Source organism: Astyanax mexicanus, chromosome 5 (assembly GCF_023375975.1).
Source record: "Astyanax mexicanus isolate ESR-SI-001 chromosome 5, AstMex3_surface, whole genome shotgun sequence".
In the NCBI taxonomy this organism is placed as follows: Eukaryota; Metazoa; Chordata; class Actinopteri; order Characiformes; family Acestrorhamphidae; genus Astyanax; species Astyanax mexicanus.
Window position 1 is genome coordinate 8,784,396 of NC_064412.1, and position 15,717 is coordinate 8,800,112.

Below are 15,717 nucleotides of genomic sequence, written 5' to 3' on the forward strand. Positions count from 1 at the left end.
CCAAAAGCAGTGTGTAAGACTGGTGGAGGAGATACATTGAAGATGCCAAGATGCATGAAAACTGTGATTGAAAACCAAGGTTATTCAACCAAATATAGATTTCTGAACTTATAAACTTGAATATGAGTATAAACGTTTTTTTTTTTTTTTTTGCATTATTTGAGGTAAATGCACATGTAAATGCTTTTAAATGCTTTTTATTTGCAATTTGGGAGAAGGGGGGGAAATGGTGTCCATAGTTTATAGAATAAAGCAACAATGTTCATTTTACTCAAACGTATACATATAAAAAGCAAAATCAGACAAAGTGTTTCAGAAACTGAAAGGGTTTCTGAATTTTTCCAGTGTTTTATAGTTACTACATAAATGCTCAGAATACAATACTAGAACAACTATGTAACAATCACATTTAAAATGTGTGCGCATAAATAAAATTTTGCATTTACAATCAAGTGTGAAGTCAGCGTCTGTAGATCTCCTGACTGCAGCAAATGCAGGAAATTGTGAACAAATAGAATAGAGTGCAATTTCATATAAATAGGCAAATTGTGGCCATTGTGTTTAATGATGACTCTGCCTACAGGGAACATTGCAAAATTGTCCTCCTCAACACCGCCCACCACCTTGGCCCTGGTTTCCCTCTACTGCCTGTGGTTTAACTGTAATATAAGTATTTAATTTATGTTACATCGTCATCAAATATCCTATTTTCACTGATGTGCTTAAAAGCTTAGCCTGCTTTAAATTAGCTTCATCCATGGAAAAGCTCTGTGTACAGCTGGCCAGATTCCCTCCAAATAATGTTTCCTCAAAATAATGAAACACATTGAGGTAATAATGCATAAATCCTGCTTTCTGTGCTAGTTATATTTGGTTACACAATTAAATAAATTTAAATCACTATAAGGCTTAAATAGCCACAGTAGTCTCTGATAACCTCTAAAACATAAATTACAATTACAAAAATTAAGAGACCACTTCAGTTTCTGAATCAGTTTCTCTGATTTTGCTATTTATAGGTAAATGTTTGAGTAAAATGAACATTGTTGTTTTATTCTATAAACTACAGACAACATTTCTCCCAAATTACAAATAAAAATATTGTAATTTAGAGTCTGAAATAACAAAAAAATGCTGAGCTTTCAGACCTTAACTAATGCAAAGAAGAAAAAAGAAAACATTCATAAAGTTTTAAGAGTTCAGAAATCCATATTTGGTGGAATAATCCTGGTTTTTAATCACAGTTTTCATGCATCTTGGCGTGTCCTCCTCCACCAGTCTTACACACTGCTTTTGAATAACTTTATGCCTTTACTCCTGATGCAAAAACTCAAGCAGTTCAGCTTGGTTTGATGGTTTGTTATCATCCATCTTCCTCTTGATTATATTCCAGAGGTTTTTAATTTGGTAAAATCAAAGAAACTCATCATATTAAAGTGGTCTTTTATTTTTTTCCAGAGCTGTATTTATTTGCCTTATTTTACCACACTGTTAGAAAATAACCTTATTCTTCACTACAGAAAGCAGAGCTCATGTTTTATTACACTGTTCTGTTCCCATTATTGCTTTAGGACTCTGGGGAAGCCGAGCGATGGTAGGTTGATTTATGGGTTAAGATGTTAGAACCTGAGGAATAAGCAGCTTGTGCTACAGGTGTTGACTATATATATGTATATATGTGGAACCTGCTGGGAGTGAAAGAATGGTATAGTCAGTTTATAGAGACATATGGTGTTTATTGGAATGTCTAGCATTGTTCATCATCAGTCATTGCCTGGCAGATGTTGTTCTGGCTTACTTGTTATTGGTATTTACTTTGGTGGTTTGGGTTATTTCAAGAATATTTTGAGGTTTCCACAGTAGTAATGATATTTTCTTTTCTCTTAAAGTCAACTGAGTTTTTGAGTGGAATTTCATTTCTCAATATTTTTGTATTCCTTAAAGACCACATACCTGAATTCTAATTGATGCTGAAGAATGATGAATAGTGGAGAACTGAAGACCAGAGTCCAGAACAGTTCTACCAAACCTGACAATTAGCATGGAAGGTATATGTAGGGGTCAGTATTAATGTAATGTGTTTTTTTTGTGTCTGAAATATAGTTTTATATACAGTAAACACTGGGTTACAATGTATTTTTTAAATGTACTTATTTATTACATTTATTTAACATTATTATACATATAGAGGAATATTAATCTTCAGTTCAAATAACATTTTTGTATATTTTATACAATTTTCTTTAATGCAAGGGGTGGATGTTTTTGCCATGTCTGTAGTCCTGCCTGGTTAATTTAAAGGATTTTTTTAGTGGATAAATAGCATAATAATAATTTAAAAAACAATATATGCAAGTTCAGAATAGCTTAAACCGATAGTAAAATATCACAGTAATTAACATTATTTTACAAACTCAAACTGTGTCTTTTGAAACAGAACAAGGTCACCATGAACAATTCAAAATATTTACAACTCAGGTCAATCACGATTTCATCAAATTCCAACTGTTCTCTCTGTCAGTGAAGCATGCAGGACAAAAAAATAAAACCCAGTGAAAAAAAATTTGTTCATTTTTGAGAGTTTTCAGGGCCAAAAGGCACATACTGTAAGCTTGAATAAATTGTGTTTACTTTAAAAAATTGAGGAAACCGGTTGCCTTAAAAAAAGTTAAGTAATGGGAATGAAAACTTGAGTAAGCATAACTTAAAACATCACATTATGACAACTAAAGGGGAACTTTTATTTTTTTTTTAACTCTTTATATTGTAAGACTGGATAAGTTGAGTTTACTTAACTTTTTTAAGGCAGCCGGTTTGATCTTTTTTTTTTAAGCAATGGGGAACAAAAACTTGAGTTAGCATAAATTAAAACATTAAGTTATTACAACTAAAGGGGAATTCAATTTAGTTCTAAGTTAGCCCAGAGGGAATCACTACACACTGATGGTGAGTGTCAGTCAGAAACTGTTGGACACACCCAGTATGCAAATAGATTGTGACAGGAGCCAATGAAAAAAAAGCTGCCAATGGCAACAGATTAAACTCAGTTATTATAAGTTGCTTCAACTCAAAGATCTCAGTTTGAATGTAAATGTTCCCACAAAATCTAACTCAAAATAATTGAGTATTGTTTAGAAATCCAATTTTATGTAAAACAGATTTCAATAATTTGAGTTCAAACAACGCATGGGTTTACAGTGTAGGTCAATCACGATTTCATCAAATTCCAACGGTTCTCTCTGTCAGTGAAGCATGCATGACAAAAAATAAAACCCAGTGAAACAATTTTTGTTCATTTTTGAGAGTTTTCAGGGCCAAAATGCAAAGTATTCTAAGAATGACCGAACAAAATCATAGTCAAGGGACAGCGTAGTCCATTTGAAGATGACTTACTGTATAAACACAGGAGGAACAATAGTGTGATGCTTCAGGTAGGGTTCCCTCATCCATTAAATCTGAGAGTGGCATAATCAGGTCAGACCTGAGGGTCCAGAAGTGGAGTACAGGAGTGTCACAAGGTACCATGTTTCATGTAGCTAATCTTTTATGGCTTTATTTTATGGCTGAGAGGAAAGACTTGATATGAAATAAGCAAAAAAAGGAAATAAATAACTGAAGATAGTTATTCTGATTAAATCAAAAAAGAGATGTTAAGGACACACAAGGCAAATGCATAGCTTGCATAAAAAAATGTACACTTATTAAATAAATTTACCAAATCATATTCAGGGAAATATTTGATCATTCCTTTATATAAAACACCAGTTTTTGGATGATGCTGGACAAAACTTTTAGCATTTATACTCATTCTATTGAAAGTCATTTGTCTAATATTGTGTAGATCCCCAATGCATCTCCAAAACTGCTCAGATCCACAGAGCCATGAACTCCACAAGACCTCTGAAAGTCTCTGTCATGTCCTGTCTGTTCTCTTGTCTGTATGTTCTCATGTGACCCGGCTCCTCTGTGTTTCTTTCCCAGTGTTTTTCCACTCACCTATGTCCATTTGTAGCTCCGCCCCTTCGTCCCAGGTGTTTCCTGTTTCCTGTGTGTGTGCACCTCTATTTAAGGTCCGTGTTCCATTTCCCCGGTGTCGATCCTTGTACGTGTATCGTCTGTCAGTGCTCCATGTTTTCCCCAGTTTCCTCAGTCCTGTTTTCGGTAGTTCCCTGTGTATTTTGTATTTGTTTTTCGTTAATAAATCCTTTTTTGTTTGCATTTGCGTCCGCCTCCGCGTCCTCCCTGCACCCGCACCTGACAGTCTCCTGTTGTATCTGCCACCAAGACGTTAGCTGTAGTCCTTAAGAAGTTCTTTAATCTGTAGGGTGAGCTCTTCTCACATTGGGCTTTTCAGAAATATATTTTTAATCACTAATAAAATCAGATTTTCTAGTTTGATCTCAATAATGCACAAAAAAATACCCTATCTCTGGATTTTTCAGCTTGTTATGGCTACTTCCCCTGCACAGATCTCCACATAGAGGGCAGCTGATTGGCTATTTGTGCTGAAGTGTGGCCATGTTCAGTGTTATTCATATTTGAAACAGAGGTTATTACTCATTAATGATATTAATCTCTAATGTAAATACATTAAAGGTCATGACAACAAAACAAAAACAACTGCTCCAAAATAATATAGTATTTTTAATAAAATAATACAATAATCCAACAGAAAGAGCATAAAGAGTGCAGTTTAATTTTGTGTGTGCGGTGGCAGTGTGAAGAAAAAGTGATTATATATTTGCACTCTTTGAAATTCTTAAAATTCTTTATTGATTTACATTCTCAGATTGTATTTTTTTTAGCTTATCAGAACAAATGTACATAAAAAAAAAATAACTAAAACATAACTTTATACTTTCCTTTTTTATGAGGTGCTAGGACTCCTTTTAGGGGTGATTAAAAAGTTTTTCAGACTCCTCTAGCAAAGTGACTATCAACACATTCAGCAACTTTTTGTGCAGCATATACAACACACACCTACTAGCCCAGGAGAATAGCTAAAATACCCCATGCGTAAAAGGAAAGCTCTGTCTCTCTCTCTCTCTCTCTTTCTCTATTTGCGGCACTTGTGTCTAATAACAAGTTTATTCCGTTAACTTATTTCGTTTACATTTTTTTAAAGCATTTGTGCAAAAAATAATATGCACATGGTTAATTTGGTTTTTGAAGACATTTTGACTTTTTTAAACAGAAGTTTTGACTTTTTTTCTATAAAAAAAACTTTTATGTTGATGACTTTCTCTGTTGTCAGGTTGCAAAGGAATGCAACTAATGGTGCTGTCATTTAGTTGCATGTGTGCTGCAAGGTTAAAGATGTAATTCACGATCCAAAAGCAAGTAGTCTTGGATACGAGGAACAGCCGAAAACCAATAATGTAAATGTAATGTAACCTTATCTCTCATATTACGTAACCCCAGATTAGAACAGTATACAGCTCTATTTATTCTCCTTCATCTGAGACACTAACAAACTGCACTGTTTTGTGCTTTACAGGCAGAATTTGATCGCAGTATCTTTGGCTATCTGTGTCTGTTTGTATCGGTTTGATGTATTGTAGTCTCTTGTAGCCTGGTACGCGGTGAGGTGGAGATTGTGACATTTCTGTCAATATGGCGTATTATCTTTACCCCTTTCCTGGACGCTCCAGTATCTGCAGAGGGCTGTAGTGTGTTAGAGGGAGGCTGATACCCTGCAGTGGGTTTAATGTCTAGCTAGCTGTTGCATGAACCAGCTCAGCACTTCCTGCTGAATCATATTGAATTTGTTGAGATCCCATGCAAATTGCAGCAGAGCTCCTGCTGTGAAAAAAACCCTCATCCAACACTATTACAGACACTTCTGAAGGACAAGCTGACTGTATTATGTTTAATTATATGTGTATCTTGTCTGTTCTTTGTCGCTGATAAGCTGCTAATGTTGAAGGGGATGTACCAACTGAGATCCAGTTTCACCACTTGCATTTAATGGAGATGGTTATGCATAAATCAACTGTTAAAGGCTTATGGGTTGTTCTTTGATGTATAAATAGCAAGTTTGTGACTTTGTGTGCAGAGTTGTTGCTCAGATGCAATTTTACATTGCCTGTTTAGTTATCATGTCTATAAAATGAAGCCTGTTGTTTGTCCTTTCATAGTTAACCTGTGAAATAAAGAAGGGATGACTGCCAGTGTTGCAAACGTTTTGCAAAGGAAAGTTCAGGGGTTGGACAATGAAACTGAAACACCTGGTTTTAGAGCACAATAATTCATTGTGGCGACGGACAGTTCTGTTGGAAACAGGAGAGTTGAGGTGCACATTGAATTCTGCGTGATTTGATCAGCCGTGGTTTTATGATTTTTGGATACAATCCGGGTTAGCACCCGAACATCCCTTTCAGACAGCTTCCTCTTACAGCGTCCACAGTTAATCCTTTTGGATGTGGTATGTCCTTCTTGGTGGTATGCTGACATTACCCTGGATACCGTGGCTCTTGATACATCACAAAGACTTGCTGTCTTTGTCACAGAAGTGCCAGCAAGACATGCACCAACAATGTGTCCTCTTTTGAGCTCTGGTATGTCACTCATAATGTTGTGTGCATTGCAATATTTTGAGCAGAACTGTGCTCTTACCCTGCTAATTGAACCTTCACACTCTGCTCTTGTGCAATGAAGATTGGCCACCAGGCTGCTCCAATTTAGCCATTAAACCTCCCACACTAAACTGAGACAGGTGTTTCAGTTTCATTGTTCAACCCCTGTAGATAGCGCCTGCTTGAAAAGTTACTATACCTCTAGATGATGAAATGATGTATGCAAATTTGCATATTTGAATCATTATTCTCCACATGTAGCTAGAATTTGTTTTGCTTTTTTTAAGGTGTTTGTGTTTGTGTTTAAGGTTCTTAATGCTGTCCTTTATATGGAACCACAATGTCATTATTAGGGCTGTCAATGCATACTGTTAAAGCATTAATGTAAGTTAATTAGGCCACCAAGTTTGACCCCATCTTCCGCCATTAAGTTTCCTCTATCCAATTTGTCATGCGTTCTTTATTCCAGCACCACATGTTGGTTTTATCTCCCCTCAAACATACAAGTATATGCTAGTATTTTAATTGACACCACTTATATACATATAATTGCATTTTACATTTCTTATATTTAAAAATCCAGTATAAAAATGTGCTTCTTAAGAAGAACAAGTGCTGGGGAGCTGAGTGGTCCAGCGGTCTAGAGCACTGCCACTATGAGCGGGAGGTCGCAGGTTCGAACCCCCACTCATGCAGCTTTGCCATTAAGCTGCCAGCACTCAGAGGGAGCAAAATTGGCCCTGCTCCCTCTGCGTGGGTAGATGGTGCTCTCTCCCCACATCACTCCTAGGGTGATGCCTGCAGCACAGGGCGTCTGTGAGCTGATGTACCGGAACCGCTGCGCTTTCCTCCAAGTGCGCTGGCTGCTCGGCAATACTGCATCAGCAGCAGCTCGAAAAGAAGTGGTGGCTGACTTCACATGTATCGGAGGAAGCATGTGCTAGTCTTTAACCTCCTGGTGGGGCATTACTAGTGATAGGGGGAGTCCTAATGAGTGAGTTTGGTAATTGGCTGTGTAAATTGGGGAGAAAATGGGAAAAATTAGAAGAAAAAAAAGAACAAGTGCGATTAATTGCAGTTAATCACAGAATATTGTTGTGATTAATATGATACATTTTTTTTTTTACCACCACTAGTCATCATTTAAATATGCTAAATATATATTTTTTACAAGCTATATATCATTTTTTTCACCTTTTAAAGACAAATATAATTATGTACAGTATATTAACTAAGCACTGATGGTCAATATGAATTGTTTTAACAAATATCGCTTTATGTTTTTTTGTTTTTTTTTTTCAGTTTCTTGCTGGTCTTCTCCTGTCTGGTCCTGTCAGTCTTCTCAACCATCAAGGAATATGAGCAAAGCTCTGAGGATGCCTTGTACATATTGGTATGATCTGTTGCATAATCACTTGTACATCAGTATTAGTGTATTATTACCATTTATTACAACCACCAACATAATGTGCATGGTATTTTTTCGTATGTGTTTGCAGGAAATTGTGACGATCGTGGTGTTTGGTGTTGAATATATTGTAAGAATATGGTCGGCAGGATGTTGTTGTCGGTACAGGGGATGGAGAGGCAGGCTGAAATTTGCTCGCAAACCGTTTTGTGTAATAGGTAAGAACTGTATTATTTAATGATAATTAAATGATAATAGTGCCATGTGTATTATACTATAGACAGTACATTGTAAATTGGATGCAAATCCATTTATCCATCTAATATGTGTATTATTAAGTTAATTTTCTCAGTGAAAAGTTTGATATAATTCATTATTCCCATTCAGATTTATTAGCTGATTTAATTTATATAATAAGGTTTAATCAAGCAGCTGTGAAGAACAGAAGGCTTATGAGTTTTCCAATTACCCAATCACAAATATTCATTCCAGTTTAAGCTAGAATCAAGAAATATCTTGATTTCCGCAAATACAAAGACAGTTTAAGGTAGAACTTGCAATAGAACTGGCCTCAGAGGCCAATTTACAGCAATAGGACCAAAAATCCTGATCCATGAAAACCAATTTCACAGACGTGCATTTTGAAAGCTTTAATGTAGCACTTAATCACAGAGGCAGGCCACCGTGAAAAAATTACAGCCTTCATTTCTGCAGTTAACACCTGGAGTTCCTCACTTTCCACACAATCACTTGTGTTTTTCTGTGCATCACAGACATCATGGTGCTAATAGCCTCCATATCGGTGTTGGCGGCTGGCACGCAGGGGAATGTCTTCGCCACCTCAGCCATCAGGAGTCTTCGGTTCCTCCAGATTCTCCGCATGATCCGTATGGACCGGCGAGGAGGAACCTGGAAGCTCCTGGGATCTGTTGTCTACGCCCACAGCAAGGTAACCCACATCACCGAACATCAGCCATCACTCAAGTGGCACTTGCTGAGTGATTTTATCACCATAGAAACTGAAGTCTGTGTTTTTGTGGTGTTTTGGATCTGTTTTGTGGTGTTTTGGTCAAAATCAATATAGAAAGGCTTTTTTGTTTTCACAGTTTTATTAACCCTCTTGTTATCTTTCAGTTTGACCCCATTCAGTGTCTAATGCCTTTAAATAAGCAGTTAATATAATTTTATTTACTTCATATTCAACCACTTTTCATAATTTATTGGGGACAAACTGGGTAAACATAAATTTAACATGATGATATGTTTACAATGTCCTGTACACATTTTGAATACATCAGTGTTTTTTGGGGGTCAATTTGACTTTTAGCTGTAAAAATGCATTAAAAATATCAGAGCTTAAAACACAAATTTTATAATCTTCAAAAGACTAAGGGCTCTTAACTAACACAGTTATAACTGTTCACACAACATTATTCTCACAAGAACTTTGATTATTTATGGTGACGTGCATATTTCTCCATAGTCAAATAGCATGTATTCTGTATTATGGTTGTATAAATGGGGTGGTGGGAGTTATATTTTTTATATGGCTATTTAAGTAATTAACAAACTAATATGGCATGTCATACACTATTTTTATTGCCATGTGCACTGAACTGCATGGTTGCGTTGAATAATTATTTGAAAAAATAACAACCACATTTGCTTAAAAACTATTTATAGATGTGTTTTTGACATTTAGTCATTTTATGTATTCCTTAACTATTTGCTTGAAAATGTCAAGCATTATTAATTTATTTATTTTCAATGGTCTCAACTTGATGCATGTTCAGCAACGAATAATGTTAATTACATTTTATATTTAATATTTAACATTTATCATATTGTTTAATGTCAACTACTTTTTATTAAATGCACATTTTCACTAAAATTGTCCATCCTGTCATGACAACTCTATAACAACTGCATGACAGGGTGGATGATTTTAGTGAAAATTTGCATTTGATAAAAAATAGTTGACCATGAACTGTATTAAACATACATTTGGTTTGCCAAAATTATTTTAATTGCCCTGACTACGAAAGGGTGGACAGCATATATTTAATCTCAGATAAAGTTCGAGATAGTATGATAAATATTAAATTAAATGAATATTTTGAAGTGTTGAGCATGCGTTCCACCTAAAAAAATCTTAAGTGGAATAAATATTAAGTCATATAAATATGATGAATAGGACCAAAAGATGCTGTATTCTTTTCTGTATGAACCTGTTTATAGTTGTGTATCTATTGTGTGTTAAAAGCTTTTGACTAAAATGCAAGCTTTTTTTACCTTCAGCGAGTTTTAGCCTTATATCAAGACTCAATGCTCCTTTATATAAGTCTAAACATTTTTATCGTTCCAGCTGGTTTATCTTTGAAGCTGTGTAAGACACTTTCTATGCGCAGATTTAAACAGAAACTATTCTAGCAGGAGCATCATATTAGATTTCATTTGTCAAGCCTGCCTTTTTTTCCCTCGCTATGATAAATCGTATCTTGGTAGATCAGGCTGTCTTACAGAGCAAGGTTGCTGGCATCTTCTCAACCGAGCGTATCTCCTCAGAGATGCAGTGTAGGAGCTGTGGAGTATGGAGATGTTCATTGTCTAATGAGATACGCTGGTAAAGTGTCAAATAGAATGGATTTAGGGTGCATCCGAGAACACTGGGGCTATGGTTGGTTTGCTTTGGATTGGATTTGGCATGCCGCACTATTACTCAAGCTGCAGGAGAGGAGCGTTAGTGGCTGAGGCCTGGAGAAGGTGACTTGGGGAGGGGTAGTATTTCACTGAAGGGGAGACAGAAAGACCTGGATGGTGTCAGTAAGTCTGACCAGTAACTTTCTATTAGATGAGAGGAGGAATACAGTACAGGCCAAAAATTTGGACACACCTTCTCTTTTTCAATACATTTTCTTTATTTTTTTAATGGCTATTTTCATTGTAGATTCTCACTGAAGGCATCAAAACTATGAATGAACACATGTGGAGTTTTATGTACTTAACAAAAAAGGTAAAATAACTAAAAAATAAATGTTTATATTCTAGTTTCTTCAAAATAGCCACCCTTTGCTCTGATCACTGCTTTGTACACTCGTGGCATCATTCTCTCAATGAGCTTCAAGAGGTGGTCACCTGAAATGAAAAGTTTTCCAACAGTCTTGAAGGAAGGAGTTCCCAGAGGTGTTTATTAGCACTTGTTGCTCCTTTGCCTTCTTCACTCTGTGCTCCAGCTCACCCCAAACCATCTGGATTGGGTTCAGGTCCGGTGACTGTGGAGGCCAGGCAATTTTTTTATTAAGTACATAAAACTCCACATGTGTTCATTCATAGTTTTGATGCCTTCAGTGAGAATCTACAATGTAAATAGCAGAGGTGGAAAGTAATTAATTACATTTACTCAAGTTACTGTAATTGAGTAGATTTTATGAGTAATTTGTAATTTTTAAGTAATTAATCTAAGTAATCTACTTCGCTACATTGGAAAACTCCTCGTTACTGAGTAAAAAATAAAATGTTGGGTGGAAAAAAATAATTGTCTGAACTAAAAAAAATTGGCACAGATGCTCGCGCGTGGGATAACGAGGCAATAACGTCCTCATGCAATACATAATGTGCCCCGCCGGACAGAGCTGTCAGCTTTAACAACTTTTACATCAAACCTGAGAAAAGCATGTGGTGTAAGTACTTTTATCATTAAACAATCTGCTTAAATGTTAAAAAAAATGTAAATAGCAGTTAAAGCACAGCAATGGCAAGTTGAAAAATAATAATGAACTGTAAAACCTAGTCACATATATGACTATAACTTTTTAATAGTAAAGAAAAAAAAATGGATCATAGAAACCTTGTTGCAACTTGTTCTTAAAAATGTTTTATGGGGTGGTCTGAACAAATACTGCCTGAAAGGTCCAAATTATTATGTGGAATAATAGTTCATTAAAAAAACGATTTAATTTATGATTTGTACTTTTTTTACATCAAATAATTTAAAGTAACTGTGTAACTTTTACTCAAAGTTCATTTTACTTTTACTCGAGTAGATTTTTAAATTGAGTACTTTTTTACTTTTACTCAAGTAGAATTTTAGCAAAGTAAAGGTACATTTACTTAATTACATTTTTTCAGTACTTTTTCCACCTCTGGTAAATATGAATATGAAAATAAAGAAAACACATTAAATAAGAGAAAGTGTGTCCAAACTTTTGGCCTGTACTGTACATCTTCTGAGGTTCTACTACTACTACCACCACCAACGCTGCTGTGCTTCTTCAGTACTCAAAATCATATTAAAGTGATTTTTTTAAGTGGAATTACATTAAGGGTAATAAGCACGACATAAAAGCCTCCTCAATGCTAAAGTGCTTCTGAACATTCTGTCTGTGGTCCATCACACCTATCCATCTTGGAAGCACTTTAGAGCTTCCCTAGTTTCTTGTGTGAATTGTAGGCCAAGTGCCAGCGTAGCTGATTTATAGCCCCCAGCTGCACTGATGAGCACTGAGGTCGTGCATATTTAATTTCCCAGCTCATAAAGTTGCTCAGTCTGGGCCAAACATTAACAAGCATCTTTATGAATGTGTACATCTGCTGTGCAATCCTGCGTCAGTGCACCTAAAAAACTTCTATTCGGTAGCGGCGAGAACCTCTCTATTTTTAGCTCAAGTCATTTCAAGCCCAGCTCCATCTGACTTGACTCCTCAGCACTTTGCCTGCTCTTTCAAAAGCGAAGCCTCCCTCACTGGGGAATGCAGAGGCTGTTGTGTCGGTGATGCAACACTGTTTCTATCTATAACCGCTGATGCACTTTATAAATAACCAGCCCCTTGTAGACGGGCTGATATACAGTATGATGCTGGACTATGAATGAGATTTATTAGATCCTCATGTCATACAGCACAGTTTGTGCTCTGCGATAATAAGTTACGGACTGAAAATGTATTATTTACAATAGCGCTACAGTTGAGCAAAAGATCAAAGATTGAGAAAACCTTCATGAAATCTGGGTCATGTGTAGTTTCTTTGTGTAACCAGTAGGATAAGTGGTGCGATGCACACCTATATTCACCAGCAGCACCACTTTCATTTTTATTATTATTTTTTTTTTCACACCAGGCAACACAGTTTCCACCCTCACATAGAAAATTATCCCATGTTAAATGAACACCTACAGCAGGGGTGTCCAAACTACGGCCCGCGGGCCATTTGGGGCCTGTTTCCTTTTTTGGAGCGGCCCGCGAGGTATTTTAGAAATAGAATGAAAGTTGGCCCGCTGTTAAGCAGGTTTTTAAAATGTGAGATTCAAAGTTTGAACGCTAGGTGTCAGAAACGGGCCTAAGAGTCTAAAAGCGGAGAGAGTGTGCATTTCAAGCGCAAAAAAACGGGGCAAAGAGTCTAAAAGTAGAGAGAGTGTGCATTCCTAGCACAAAAAAGCGGCCAAAGAGTCTAAAAGCGGAGAGGGTGCGCATTTCTAGCACAGAAAAACAAGGCAAAGAGTCTAAAAGCGGAGAGGGTGCGCATTTCTAGCGCAGAAAATCGGGCCAAAGAGTCTAAAAGTGGAGAGGGTGCGCATTTCTAGCACAGAAAAACAAGGCAAAGAGTCTAAAAGTGGAGAGGGTGCTCATTTCTAGTGCATAAAAACGGGCCAAAGAGTCTAAAACTTGCCGTAATTAAGGAGTTTAATATCAAGAGACATCATGAAATTAAACATAAATTTGAAAAATCTTAGTTTACACAACACTGTCAAAGAAAGATAAAGATAGTAAGTTAAGTAAAATGGTGTGTAAATGAAATAATAAAAAATATATTATTTAAAGTGGTATATTTCATTGTTTGTTTTATTACAGAGTGTGGCCCATGACTTCAAATATATTTCTCCTTCTGGCCCACAACAAAAAAAGTTTGGACGACCCTGACCTACAGTCTCTAGCTGAAGGTCCAGCTGAATATGAATGAACAAAGTTACTCTGTGTTATTTTATTTTAAGGCAGTTGAGAACTTTTAAAACAGTCTCTAGCTTAACTCCAGTTCAAGCTTGAGTTAATATTGCATACTTTAATAAAAGAGGCACAATATGCTTTGTGGATGGCACAGTTTTTTTTTTTGTTTTATCTCTTCACTCTGCCCCAATGACTCAACATGCCCGGCTGTAGTGGGCAAGTTTAGATTGACTGCTATAACCTCTAAAAGTGGCACTGCCACTTTCACCTGTGCCAGCTGAGCAATAGGCAATTCCAGTGCTGCCAGCCAGCTCAATGCAGTGCTTAATACTAAAGTTTATTGGGTAACAAAAAGGAGTTGTAACAGCCATTTCAGAGCCTGGGTTATAGCCATACTTTTGCCTATTTGTAGATCCATCATTTAACCAATTTCTAACAATATTCTGTAGTATTTTACATTTTACCAGCATTTCTAATTAAAAAAATAAAAATTCATATTTGCTTTCAATAGCCTCTATATCGCTGACTATGTGAGCAGTTCAAATTCTTAATGAATGTAATGGACATGAACACAGAAACAGATCCAAAACACTAAATTCTGTTAAATTGATCAGGCTGAGAAATAAAATGTATATTTAAAATGACCATTATAGACCCTATCGTACACCCTGTGGAAGGTGCATGCTCATTCCTATCTTACACCCCATCAACAGTCTTCATATTTTCATGCCTTGTGCTCACATGTGTACACCACAGCTTGCAAACCCAACTCAACAATAAACAGAATAAAGAGTAAAATAACATTGCTGTTTCCTTAAATGAGCTGCTGGTGTGTCTTCACAGTGTGAACACACAGGTCACTATCCTCTGCTGAAATGCACAAAGCACCGCACTGTTAAGACACAAACGTGCCAAAGTCAGAGCTCACCTGCCTCTTAAAGGGAATGACAAGTGGCACACTGATTGGTTTATTTCACACAATGCCAAAAACACACCCATGATTAATTAAGAGAATTACTACATGCCTTTTTGCACATTTTGAGCCACACAAGGCTGATTTTTTTTTTTTACATATGCTGTAAAATGTTCATATTGACAAATGTATTAGCAGAGGGGGGCCAAGTTCTCAAAAAAGTGTGAAGTGGGCCTTAGAAAAAAGTCTGAATATCTCTGAATATATAACATCAGTGTGATTGAGTAAGGCTAAAACGTTCTAAAAAACGAAAATTGAAAAAAGACTATTTCCAAATGTACCAAAGACACAGCTACATGCCCTAAATCAAGCTGTTCAATCTTCACTTTGACCAGTGCACTATAGATCGCTAAAATAGGGCCCTATTTGTTAGTTACATTACCTTACATTAATTGTTGTCCCAAAATCTGAGCCAAAAACTAAAGAAACCTACTTTGGATCAAATACATACAGTAATTCTGTGTATTGTCTACAGTCAGGATTGTGGGAAATTGGTGTAAACTGAATTTTGCCTGATCCATCACTCTAAGTATCACATCAGGGAGTCGGAACCTGTCCGTGTCAGCTTTTAAAGTTGGCACTTCCCTCTTTGCACTTGCCTAGCTCCGAGCTCAGGTCCAGCTCTCTAAGGTGCTGAGATGAGTGCAGCTTCAGGCAAGGACTTCTCCAAGGTCAAAGTCTTGCCCACATCCAGGGCTCAGAGCGTTGGCGTGCATCTAATGCTGCATTTTTTTCAGCCTAAAACAGGTTCCTCCGGGTTTGCGGGCCCCTGTTCTGTCTGCTTAAGTGGTGCGCTTCAGCGGTGTTCCTTTTTCTAAGCAT

The 15,717-nt window shown here is 36.6% G+C and overlaps 1 protein-coding gene across 3 annotated transcripts in view; it reads left to right on the forward strand.

Moving 5' to 3' along the window:
• LOC103035350 (potassium voltage-gated channel subfamily KQT member 2) overlaps window positions 1-15,717 on the forward strand; it is a 91,833-nt gene that overhangs the window by 41,521 nt on the left and 34,595 nt on the right. For all 3 annotated transcript variants that reach the window (XM_049479544.1, XM_022675624.2, XM_022675625.2), the window contains exons 2-4: window positions 7,878-7,968; window positions 8,075-8,201; window positions 8,757-8,932. In XM_049479544.1, coding sequence (XP_049335501.1) covers window positions 7,878-7,968; window positions 8,075-8,201; window positions 8,757-8,932 — 394 coding nt within the window. The remainder of the gene's footprint in view (window positions 1-7,877; window positions 7,969-8,074; window positions 8,202-8,756; window positions 8,933-15,717) is intronic.